Consider the following 14055-nt stretch of genomic DNA (forward strand, 5'->3'; position numbering starts at 1 on the left):
TCCAGTTCCGCAGCTTACACGCTAACCGATTGCACTATGCCGTTAGGTATATGTAATTGGAAAGAAAAAAATTTATAATTTAGTAACAAATAATTTTATGTTCATTTTGTTAGGAAAAACATCACAAATACTTTGGAAGTGTCCCATACTCCCTTAAATAAGCATTTAAGAAAATCCATCTCTTGGACTTGTTTCAAATTAAAATGTTTTGAACAAAAACAACCTTAATAATAATCCAAAGATATTTACTCAAGCTTGAAGCAATTAAATTTGAATTGCTTTGAAACTCTCGAAGATTCAGCTTGCCATTACAAGTAATCCTACAGACATGGAAAACAAAATATTTATAAATATTTATAAAGTAAGTCCGCCTTGATCCATTGTGCCATGTTTTTGTTGACATATTTTGATATACCAATCATACCTTCTTTTAAGCAGAATTTATTTATCTACTTATTTGTTTCAACATAAATGTACATTTCTTGCATTTTTGACCATTAATTGCTTTTAAGTTAAAATCAGGTTATTCATACAAATCCTCGTTTATACATCACAAAGACTTCAAAGTGTATCTTGCATATAACTTAATTAACGTCCGACTCTTGAAATTAGGTTGAGAAATTAAAATACCCTGTTCCTGCATTCGAAAATTTTGATGAAAATTGTGACAATGCTCCTTTAATATGCAGACAATTTTTGACAGTCTATATTTTCCTTGGTGCATTGGATTATGAATTTCTAAGCATATAACTGTCTGAAATAATTTTTTTTATTTTAGAAATATCAGATAACAAAACCCAATTTTAACGTATATTTTTAATAATAAAAAAAAGATGTATATATATTGCTTTAGAAAAAGAAAATCTTACATTTCATCTTCTTCCCAGAAGGAAATTTTATATACATCTTCCCCAAAAACCTCTTCTACAAAACCAGGCCACCAGATTCCATGCTTCCATTTGCAAAAAACAATCTGACATGGAAACAAACCCAATTCTCAAGTAACATCAAAGACAGTAGAGATACAATATTAAGGTGGCAAGATTAAACAGTGACACACAAAAACGACTGTTTCGGAACCATGCACCAATTTTAACATAAACTGAGAGACCATGCAAAAACTCTAATTAATATAATGAAGTAATCAGACGGGATCGAGCCTTAATTATTCACTGCATATTGATAAAGGCCCATGGTGGCACCGAAACAGTATATAGGGATAAATTTTACAGTTCTTTAAAAGAAAATCTATTTTCCAGACTTTAAAAAATTATTGAGATTAATTCGGCCATGTTTATAGTAATCTACACTTTACTTACCTTTAACATAAGTAACCAACTTATGTAACTCAGTCTTTTGGCTCTCTACCTCTACAAACATTTATAAATACATCATGATACATCTTTATAAAGATTTCATTTATTTTTTGCCATGTTTATGTATCAAAGTAATTAAATGTGATATTTCCTATGCACTAGATTAAATCTTCATTTTATAAATAACTAAAATGCCTGAACAGCTGAAACAAGCCCGGATCCAAATTTTTTCCTGTGTCTTTCAAAAAAAATAATCGAACCTGTGACATAATGTACAGTAATTGTTTTTAGTCCCCTACCGGTTTTCACCGGAAGGGACTATTATAAGCTTTCCTCTGCATCCGTCAGTCCATCTGTCTGTCCGTCCGTCTGTCCCACTTCAGTTTTCCACACTTTTTTTCTTTATGCGTTTGAGGAATAATATGAAATTTGCTGAACAGCTTCAAAATGTCCAACTACAGATCAAGTTTACACTTTGGTAGCGTCTGGTTGACATATTTTCGAGAAATAATTTTTTATTCCAATTTTTTAATGTTCGGGTTCAATATTCTGCATAACAGTGCATTGTTTTCACAATTTACACAAACCAGTACAGGGCTCTACATTAACTTTTTTTCCTACTTGTCCATTCGGACAAGTGCCCAAGATATTTACTTGTCCAAACTTCAACTTCACTTATCCAAAAAATGTTCAATATTAAAGATCAAATATTGTCAACTTGTCAACTACAGTTCTGTATTACTAAAATAAAGTCATTTATTGATTACCGGTATGAGACTTGCCATAATTAATTACCTGACTTCTTAAATGGAAACTTAAAGTGTCGATCTTTCCTAAATATATTGGTTCCATATAACATTAATAAAACATGATTTGTCAGCTGTAGCTTTGTCATGGCAAATTACAAGACATTGTAAATTTAGCATCAGGTTTTAAAATACATGTAACACTTATATTGATTTCTCAGCTGTTTTTTAAACTAAACATGGAAAGTCATCATAGTCTATCAATAATGAATGAAACCTAAAACAAATTACATTTCCTTAAGTTTATATTTGCTACCTGTTCTTCCGTTTGCTTTCTTTTTGATAACATGTGTGTTTGGTACTTTGTAAGAACTAAGATCCACACCTTTACAGTTCAATATTGAAAGTTGTTTGTAATTAGTGAACTTCAATCCTGATCAAGAGTAACTAAATTGCATTTCAATCTGAAGTTGGGATCGAAATTCAAAATAACTAATCGATAAACTTATAACGGGACTACGGATAAACTTATCACAAAACTTTCTTTACTTTTAAAAATATTGGAGACTTCTTTACATAAAAATGCACTTGTCCAGTGGGACAAGTGGCAAGCAATATTCACTTGTCCGTATATTTTTTTAACTGGTACCGGACAAGCGTTAATGTCGAGTCCTGCAGAAGGGGACGTGTATTGCTTATGCACTACTCTCAGAATCCTTGTTATTTTTGCAAATGTATGGACCCCCCCTCCCCTTTCAAGATCCACGCATTTGAAATCTTACAAACACAATTTTAATAAGCTTACTAATCGATAACATCGGCTAGTACGTAATACAACATGCTATGCATACCTTTTCTTTTCCTTCTTGTTTCCATTATCAAACTCAATTTCTAAAAAGATAAAAAATTTAAAAATAATTACATTTAAATCACTCCTTGTAATACCAACTACATAATAACATGTGTTTACTGCAAGTTCAGTTCAAATATACCCAGCTGGCAGCCAAAATTTCAAATACAGTTTTTTTGCACAGAAAATATTTTTTCTTTCCGTCATTAACCTAGCTGCAAATTATGTTTTTTAGATGACTTTTTTACAATAAATTCATGTCTACAATGAGAGGTAAAAAAATATATTTCTTCTAAAGAGAAATCCATTTAAATTATTCTTCATATTACCGATATGATTTCACAAAATTAATCTTGAGACACCCACTATCAGCACAGTGAGACTCAGAGCACTTGCCAAAATTTCCACACATGCAAAACAATTTTTGGCATGTGCTCTCTAGCGATCAGTCTGCTGAACACACCTTTCAAGTTATACTTTTCCATTAGGCATAGTGCAGCTTCATAACATATTTACAAACACTGCATTCAAATTTCTTCTTCGGATAAATTCAATGACATGCAAAGCATCTTCCAATGAGAACAAATGAATTCTAAAAACTCCATAATATCCATGATCATCGCATTCTGGCATAAAATCAATTCTCTTTTGACAACAAAAGGCAATAAGTTCATCATATATACAATATCGTTTTGTCAACACAAATCCAACAGACTTGGAAATGGGAAAGGCTTTTAAAGACATCCTTATAATCCTTGACACAAAATAAATTTAAAAAAAAATCAAACACACGAAGAAGCACATGGTTGATTCCTGTTAAAACATGTAATAATTTCTATATAAAGAGTTAACTGCATATATGTAGTACTTTAATTACATTACACTGTATATGCTATGATTACCTATAAAACTAAGTATCCAACGTCAATCTTTTTAATAGAAGGAAAACTCAAAAGACCTCGAGCAGGCTCATGTCATCCTTTAAAGTTATCTTCCGTTACAAGAAATCTCATTGGATAAAAAAAAATCACACGAGTCGATACCCGGATGACCCCCCCCCCCCCTATCATGTCTATCACAAAATCATATCAAGATGAAATCTTTTTTTAATATATATATATATATATATATATATATATATATATATATATATATATATATATATATATATATATGCAAACAAACATGATATCCAGACATAATTGGTGGTGAGTTATTTCTACCTCTGGCCTTTTCGGTCCATGTCATTTGGACTTTTGTGATTTTCTAAAATAAATTAATGACAGGCACGGATCCAAAAAAAAAATCCGGAGTGAAGGTGGGGTGGCTCGCGCCATTTATTTAAAAATCGAACCCGTGATATAATGTAAAGTATGTTTTTATTTTTGCAAATTTCAGAGGGGGTCCGGACCCCCCACCCTTCTCTAGATCCGCGCATGGATGATGAGCCGAAGACAAAATTTTACAATTACATGTAACAGTATGCAATTTATACAACAAAATATCATTTAATCCATTGAATTTCTATGGGATTTTTTTTACCTGACCCCCGATTTTTGTCTAACTAAAAGAAATTTGGAATAAAATGCGAGTGAGTAAATATTATATCCAATAAAATTTAGATTACACTGGCGTCGGAAGCAAATTGAAAGTGTGGGGGGGGGGGGGGGGGCTAGACTAATCCTCAGAAATATTGGGGAAAAACCTAATTTCCAAAATCATGAAAATCCTAATCCGTGGAGGGGGGGGGGGTAAACTTATACTTCCGAAAATAAATTTCCCTACCCAACCCCCCCCCCCCCAAATTCCTAATCGTGGGGGGGGGGGGGGGTGGGGGGTGGGGGGGGGGGCTAGTATGCCTATTACTCAAACTTCTTACTCTTTCAAGGTAAATTTAGGAACGATTACAAATTACATTTCCGGCGAGAAAAAGTGTGTGTCTGGGGGGGGGGGGGGGGGGCTTAACCCTCTATGATGCTACAGTGCTGCTATCGTGAAAGTTGACAAAACTATCCTATCCTATCCTATATCCTGTATCCTGCATCCTATCCTGCAAATAAGCTCTATCCTATCCTATCCTATCCCATACCTTCAAAATATAGGAATGCAAGTTGAATGAAACGAAATTTAAGAATTAAATGATTTTATCAATTAATGTAGTACTCGAAATGAATAATTAAATCTTGAAACCGAATATTCCCCGAGCGGGATAACTTACTAACGTGTGCTACGGTAGAATTAAATCGTACGCGGGATGGATACAATAACGTAAACAAACAGGTAAGCGATTCGATTTTTGAATTGATTATATTTATGCATAAAAAAACAGATAAATAACTTCGATGCACTTATTGAGGAACTGTTTAGTCACATATTTTTATCAAATTATTTTCTTATCACATATAACTGAGCGTAATTATCATTATTCGAGCGTTTCGTTCGGCGATAAATGTAAACACGATCTGGAAATAAATAATTCTTTTAGGAAGTTTATATCGTTTATAGTTAAACCACTCGGAGTTTCTTTAAAAGTATAAATTCTTAAGCATTTATAGCTAGCTAACATTTATTAATTCGATATGTTCAGGTTAATATCGGACAGAAATATGCGTCCTTGTTATTGGGCATCGAAGAAATTATATGAAACGTGAAGCAATGTATGTTTCTTGTATACATGTTTATCTTTTAAAATGCCCATTGGTCGTTTATAATTTCAAGCTTTTATTACTTTTTTTTATTACTTTGCAGACTTTAAATGAAGTAAATACAGAAATCTATTTCTGACGTTGTCAAATGTTGCATCGAGTTCTCGCAGTAACTCCGTACTTGCGTACGAATTGACAAAGATGTAGCGCCGACATTTTAGCGCGGATCGATGTTATGCACCGCGTTCTTGATATAATAATTATTCTTGAATGGTTTAACTTGTAAAACGTATTAAATTGACATTGAAAATACATTGTTAAGCCAATTTTCGTTTCGCAAAATAACTCTGAAATTTATACTCGAATCTGATTGGCTACAGGATGCAGGATAGGATAGGATAGGATAGAACTTAACTTTTATATTTCTATCATGTATCGTGCATCCTGCATCCTATCCTATCCTATCCTTGTCAACTTTCAGGATAGCAGCACTGTATGTGCCTAATGGTTAAGTCTAACTTTGCAAAAAAAGCAAAGCCAGAAGAACATTTAAAACTCATCATGATCCCCCTGCTTTTTTCAAACACAGAAACACATGCCTCATGGCTGCTAGCAAGCATCGTTCTGTGATATATACTTGTAATATCAAAGAAATTGAGGGGTAGATAACTTGGTAAGCATTTCTCCTCAACACGTCAAATACAATGTATAGTAAGTTACAACTCCATAATAAAAACAATGCAGTCCATCTCTTGACACAGTATATTATAGGAGAAAGATACAAATGACGTAACTATATGCTTTTAGAAACATAAGCTTGATTAGTAACATAATTTGTCTAGATACACATAATCAGGTTGAAATTTAAAAAAAAAACCACATTCCATTTTGTCAAATTATAAATGCATAGTATACATAAAAATAGTGTTTTTGATAGATTTTTATGAAACATTGGAGGGCGCATATCATATCCTTATGTGTACCATACATCATCAATAAAATGTCTAAAATGAAGATATTTTAACCCACCTTTCAGATTCCTACAGCTTCAATCAAAATTTACAAATACTGCAGTAAAATTTCTACTCTTAATAAAATCAATAATTTTCATAGCATCCTCTAATGAAAACAAATATATTCTGAAAACTTCATCATAAACATCAAAGACTGGCACATAATCAATCTTTTTGTGTAGGCTAAATACATTCACTTCATTGTATACGCAATATTTTTTGGTCAAAATATAGCCAACAGACTTGGCAAACTTTGTAGAAGCCATCATCTATACATATATGACCATTTTTAGTGGATAGTTTTGATCAAATTAATCTTCAATGCAAAGCACATGGTTAATGGCTGCCTTGCCTGCAAACTTCCTGTTTTAAAATTAAATAAAGTTCACGGGTAATAAATAGTTTAACACATACCAGTACCAATCAGATTGCTCCCTATTGCAAATCACGATTCCAAGATAAAAACAAAGCAGTCCACCTTCTAGATACTGTAAATAATAGGAGAAAAACACCGATTAAAGTTCCAAATGAAAGACAAAGAACAGAAAATATGAGTATCAGAAACAGTACAGTATCCTCCATTATGAAAATCCCATTGGATAAAAATAAATCACATGACTCAATACCTCACAATTTATAACTCATACCATCATCAGACTATGTCAACTTTGGTTCACTTCAAACCGGTCTCCAAAAATATATACATCCAACAAACGATAATGAATTCTATTTAGTATCTTTAACATATTCAATCATTTTGATAATATCTATCTATCCAATATCAGACATATTCTTAAAAAACCGCAATCAATATTACCTATAAATAACTACCTAAAATCTAGAAAACGTAATTTGACCTAATTTTGACGGTAAAATAGACGGTAAAATAGATATGCCTGTTGCTTGCCAATCATTTTCATTTCATTAATATAAGCATTTACGGCCTACATGTTATACATTGAATATCTTTCTGTTTGAAAAAAAACTTTAGTTTAGGTATTTTACTGATGCTTACCTGCTAAATGTCATTTATGCCACCATGTTATCAAATCAAAATGGCCGAGACTCTCGAGTAAAGCGAGATAGTTTCCGAATAATGTTGAACAACCAATTAAAATTTCAGCCAATCAGAGGCTTCGATTGAGAAAGTGTGTGCTTGAGTAAAAAATGACAAATTATGATTCGAAATTTGTAGAACACACACCTTCCAACCATCTGACGTCTTAAAGAGGTATATGCTAAATTTAAACCACGCAATCTTCACAAGCTGAGCACGTAAAAAATGAGGTATACATTCCGAGGTTACGGGAAAAGTACCTCGCTAATCAACACATACCTCAGTCTGTTGGTGTGTAAACAGAGATAATACCTCAGAAGTGTATATAGACGAACACACACACACACACACACACACACACACACACACACACACACACACAGTAAAACAACCTTAATTCAGTTGGTAGGAGGATGTTTATCACAATAATCGATAGTTATGATCTTGATTCACTGTTCAAGTACTAAAATCTAAAGGTTTTGGACGTCGACTGACGTGAAGTACTTTGTCATCGTCAGCTATCAAGGCTTTCATCCTTCCATCCTGCAATTAAAAAAAATATAGTCAATAAATGATAAAATTTAACATTGTTTAAAAATCATTAATATGTTGAACATTTATCACATATCAAACTATCTTTATAAAAATCTTATCTTACAATTAATTTAATTTTTTAAAGCAATAAATGATATACTTAAATATTGATAAGAAATTACAAACATTTTTTTCATTTCTCACTTATTGGAAATATTTTCTCTATTTCTAAATTGATGTAAGGTTTAATTAGAAATATATACCGTTTCTCATTCAAATATGATTAAAAACACATATACATATACATGTACCTTATCATCTATTACTTCTGAACTCATGTCATTTTTCTCATCCTGTCAATAACAGATGTAAAATATCAATGCTGTATCTGCCGTATATTTATTAGTAATTCGTGTAAATAATTTCAGGAATGAATGAGTTTTTTTACTCATCGAATTAGATGTAAGTAAATTTTATGCAAATTACACTTTCAGCTTTTTAAAGCTGTGAAATTCTGAAAATACAAAATTATATAAAGTAAATAATTCAATTTTTCAAACAGTATTGCATTTTGGGTCTTAAAAAATTTGATAGTTAGGTTACAGGAAAAATAAGCCTCCTTCACCTCATTGCATGCAAAAAAATATCTCCCACCGCAGCCATCATGGAAAAATGTCTGGATATGCACAGATATTTTGACATATATGACTTTAATACACCCCTAATATAAATGTATATATATTTGAGGTTTTATGAGGATTATATAGACAATTCCTAATGATACAGTCAGTTCTTGATCAAATGAAAACTTACAAATTTATTAATGATTGCAATACCCACGATCCACAATGGGGTCGCCAATATTAGCACTGTCCACACAATGTTGTTCTTCATAAACTCAGCTGAAAAAGGCCTGTCTTAATTAATGAACCATCTCAAAAAAAATATTTCCTTAAACATTTTGGACGAATCGGTTCTTTCCAAATACTACGTGTGGTAAAACTATGTTATAAAATTTAGATAAATTGATCAAAAACGCTTAAAAAGTTTTAGCTCACAGGATGAATGACCATCTTTAAGTCCTCCTTAAAGATAGCTTAAAGGTGTTTAAAGGTAGCTTAAAGACGATCTTTAAGCCACCTTTAAGCTATATGTGTTGCTTAAAGGTGGCTTAAAGAAAGCGTAAAGATGGCTTAAAGGCAGCTTAAAGACTATCTTTAAGCCACCTTTAAGCCACCTTTAAGGACAACTTATAGGTCCTTAATGTCCAAACTTCTTTAAGCCACCTTTAAGCCACCTTTAAGCTACCTTTAAGCCACCTTTAAGCCATTAAAAAAATTTTAATTCAATAGTGTGCTTGATTTCCAACAAGATGTATTAACTTTATGAAAGAAAAGGTATTAAAACGGTTTTTGTTCTAGAGAAAAAAAAAACCGGCCACGGCGAGAATTGAACCCGGGACCCTTAGTTTACTAGCATCACCACACTTCCTCTGCGCCACGGCAACTTACATATGTATCAGCGTTTTTTTATCCTATATATCAGTGGATATTGAATCATTGTATTGAATGTGTTTACTTGAAAAGATTTTGACAAACCATTCAGTTTGTAACAATCAATTATATCTAATTTATAAATTACATGCATGCATGTATTTAGAATGAAATACGGAACTTGGTCTTCAGTGAACAAAAATATATTTTACCTAAATGGAAACCGTTAGGTTCACTATAGTAGGCTTTCTTAGTTAATAAATTTAAACCGAGTAGATATACGTTCATCTAATTTATAGCTATAAAATGTAAGAAAGAAAATGAAATAATTCCTTCTATTAAATGCATTGATACTATTAGGGTATTTGTTCAATTTCCCGCAATTTCCCGGTTTTCATGATCGCGGCGCCGTTCCAATATGTTTAAATATTTACATGTAATTGTATGTACATGATTTTTAAACTATCAATTCTATAACAAACAAAATTTCCAATTACCGGTGACGTATTTACTGCATGTGGCAATTGCAAATGACTTGTACATACAATTGTATGATGTGCCAGGCCCGGTATATTTGACATATTTACCCTTATAAATATATTTAAATAATCAACCCCTATTTATGATCACCGGTACATTAATTAATTAGCCTCAAGATTTTACTCTTACATACATGAATCGTTAATTTGTAGACGTAACATCTTTGAAACCCAGAGCTAGGAAATAATACTTTGAAAATGAATTACAAATGTAAATTAACTTTTATTCACTAGACTTATCGTATACTCGTACATACTAAGATTCAACGCCTTTAGAAACCCTGACGTGCACCTGGGCACACGACACACCTGTTGTGTATATCTTGTATATTCTGTGTTAGTTCCAGGGGTTTTCTTAAGTTGGACAAACAATAAACTTTAATTAGATATACACAAACATGCACCTGGGCACACGACACAACTGTTGTGTATATCTTGTATATTCTGTGTTAGTTCCAGGGGTTTTCTTAAGTTGGACAAACAATAGACTCTAATTAGATATACACAAACGAACAAAACTATGTCTAGACAAACAAAGCAGTAATATCCTGCCCGATATAACAAAGGCAGTTGAGAGTCTTTTCATCTTTAACATGTATCTAGCAGATCTAGAGTTAGAAATAATGAAAATTGAAAAAAAAAATACAAACCTTAAACCGATTATCAAATTAAATCATGCATTTTTGGTTAATTATCTTTATTTTGTTTAATAACCGGATGAACTGAGAGAGGGAGAGAGAGAGAGAGAGAGAGAGAGAGAGAGAGAGAGATTTTTCACCGATTAATTTATAATAGGAAACAAACATACTTTAATTAGTTTTATGCACATATAAAGATACAGAGACTGCGCTCATCCCTACAATAATTTTGAAACCCCCCAAAAATTATAAAGAATTTTATAACGGCAATCTGTGTCCATCGGAGCGGTGCTGATGATAGCGATCTGTGTTTAATGGAGCGACGATTAAAGTTGCCTAGAACCCCCCCCCCCTTCCTTGGAAATCATATTATTACTCGGATGACCCCCTCCTATCGCTATAAAAGAGCTTTAGCATTTAATATGTTTTTATTGTTCAGCTTGATCAATATTGACTTAAAGGCCACTTAAAGACAGTGTAAAGGCAGTGTAAAGAGAGCGTAAATGCCACTTAAAGATGCTTAAAGGTGGCTTAAAGGTAGCTTAAAGGTGACTTAAAGAAGTTTGGACATTAAGGACCTATAAGCACTTGCTTAAAGGTGACTTAAAGGCGGCTTAAAGGTTGTATAGCCTTTAAGCTCCTTTAAGTCACCTTTAAGCCACCTTTAAGGACTTGCTTAAAGATGGTTTTTCGCCCTGTGGCTGCTCATTAAATATAAACAAAAACAAGGGAAGATTTCATAAGATATATCAAGAATTAAAACAAATCTAGTGAGTTATGGTGTTGATGCGTTTTGTATTAGCGTGAATCATCAACAGTTCTAGAGTAAAAGTGTTATATCAATTGGTGCATTGTCCCCTTTTTTTTGAGACTTCTACATTTTTTCTTTGTTTTCCTTGCTCAAGTTTTCACATCTAATATATTTTCAACCCTTTTTTGAAAAAATTTCTTACAACACCATATTCCACAGCAACACATATGAAAGAGAAACTATGAGATATAGAAACACTGAAATTGCTTCTCAACATAAAAACTGAACTTAGATGAAAATAATACATTTAGCAAATAAAGCAAAAAAGTTTCATCAATGAAAAACATTACTATAAAGAAAAACTTTGGATAAGATTTTTTTTTGTAAAAATAGATCAGGCAAAAATATGTATTGAGGTCACTCAGTACAATCACATTTTTTTAAACAATTACAACTCGTTTGATTTATTTTTTTCATTAGAAAAACACAAAACCTAACATAAGAATTAAAACATCATATACAATGCTTTGTATTTTAAAACCATATTCCTAAAGAGATATTAAGATATTAATGATTCGTCCAATAAAATGAGGATAACAGAGCCAACTTAACATTACTTACCCACAAAGTCAATACTCAAAGACTGAATTATGGAATACAGCCTTTGCACCAGCTTGGACTCTGATTTACGACATTTCCCCTAAATAAGTATGGACATTGTGTATTTATGAGAAAAAAAATCATTAAATATCAATAAAATCACAGGTGCTTGAGGACAGGATCGACCCCCTCCCCTTCCATCCACCCCCTCCCCCCCCGCCCCAATATATAGACCCCGGGACTTTATTTTTCTTTTTTTATTAAATTATCCTTTTATGACATATTTCTAATCTAATTTATTCATCCATTGCCCAAAATTACATAAAACAAACATTTTTGAAAAAAAATCAGACCCTCTGTACATATAATACAAGAAGGTTGCTAACTTCGTCTGCCAGCCGAGAGGTACTGCCGATGAATATTTGTTAAAATGTACTATCAAACTACATCTACCAGTGGATACAAGTGGATTGGGGAGTCGATCCTGTCCTCAAGCACCTGTGAATAAAATATCAAATCTTTAACTGCAATGTCCAAACTTATTGGAAAAGAGCACCTAGTATAGAAGGTTACCGGACCATCCCAGAATTCATTTGATCCAAATACAGGTGAATGTACAATAACAACTAATGAATAAGCGAAAACAATAAACTAATAACTCATTTTGCTCATATGTATCGGGCAATAAGAATGTGTTCTGTTGGTATTTAGCTAGTCTGCATCTAGCAAATTAACATTGTTTTCAAACATGATACATATTAAACATAAAATTATTTGTGTTTTCTACAAAAGTTAAATAAAACAGATAAGTCTGCTTTAAATCTATACATGAAACTTTAGATATAGATTAATCCTTATCAAGTTTCAAGTTTACTGTAAACCAACTTTTATTTGCGTGCGAGAAAATTTCGTGATGACTTTGCTATGTTACTGTCTAGATAATCTCGTTTTGTTCGCTAAAATAAGTCACTGCAAATTTGTTAACCACAGGTAAATCGGGAAATTGCCAATAAAAGTTGGCTTACAGAAGTTTGATGCTTAGATTTTAAACTGCAAAATTTGAGTAGGTCAATGAAATCTACTTTTGAATCATATGGCACAACTTCCACTCAAGATTCATTAGCAAGTTAGATATAGAATATATGGTACAGTCTAACAACATACAAAACATTTATTGGAAATGATATACAATTATATTTACATCATACAGTGTCTTTGTCTATAATAACACTACTCGATTTTGTATTTACAATCCATTAAATTCAAATTACGTATAGGATAGGGACGCAAGCAGGTTTGCATAATGACATGGAAATCACATAAAAAAAAGTTAATATTCAAATATTTAATCCGGACCTACCATTGCTAAAAATTATATAAATATAAGTAATAAGGATGATTCATTCTTTGAATATTATGAGATAATAATTTCAGTCGGAGCGTGGTCAAATCTATCATGAGGCCCTTCAGGATTTATTAAATTTGGCCACGCCCCGACAAACATTATCACCTCATAATGGACAAAGGATGATTTTTTTATTTCTTAAGAAAATACACTTTTGTGTAAATAAACAAGAGACCATTATAGTAACATACATTTGAGCCTGAACACATCTTTTCCTAATCGTGTTTTGGACACAATTTGAGAAGGAATACATGTTAGATTCCTGAAATATTCCACAGGGACCTATTTAAAGTGCAGGTAAAAAAAAACACGCTGCATTCGACAAGTTTTGATGACACTGTACCTTATAGTACTTAAAATATGATCCAAAATCTGTAAGATGTTAAGCTATACAATTCCAAAATGAGGCCAATGACTTAGATTTACTTTGGGTTAATTGTGACACACCTGTTATACACTTTAATTTAT

The 14055-nt window shown here is 32.3% G+C and overlaps 1 protein-coding gene across 1 annotated transcript in view; it reads right to left on the minus strand.

Annotated features, from left to right (window-relative positions):
* Positions 1–1313: 1313 nt before the first annotated feature.
* Positions 1314–14055, minus strand: part of LOC128180124 (ADAM 17-like protease) — a 34592-nt gene continuing 21850 nt past the window's right edge. The window contains exons 14-19 of the mRNA XM_052847988.1: positions 12204–12282; positions 8975–9063; positions 8473–8514; positions 6985–8170; positions 2914–2953; positions 1314–1370 (exon numbers count right to left, since the gene is read on the minus strand). Coding sequence (XP_052703948.1) covers positions 8084–8170; positions 8473–8514; positions 8975–9063; positions 12204–12282 — 297 coding nt within the window. The 3' untranslated portion in view covers positions 1314–1370; positions 2914–2953; positions 6985–8083. The remainder of the gene's footprint in view (positions 1371–2913; positions 2954–6984; positions 8171–8472; positions 8515–8974; positions 9064–12203; positions 12283–14055) is intronic.

The sequence above is a fragment of the Crassostrea angulata genome, chromosome 4 (genome assembly GCF_025612915.1).
Source record: "Crassostrea angulata isolate pt1a10 chromosome 4, ASM2561291v2, whole genome shotgun sequence".
Classification (NCBI taxonomy): Eukaryota; Metazoa; Mollusca; class Bivalvia; order Ostreida; family Ostreidae; genus Magallana; species Magallana angulata.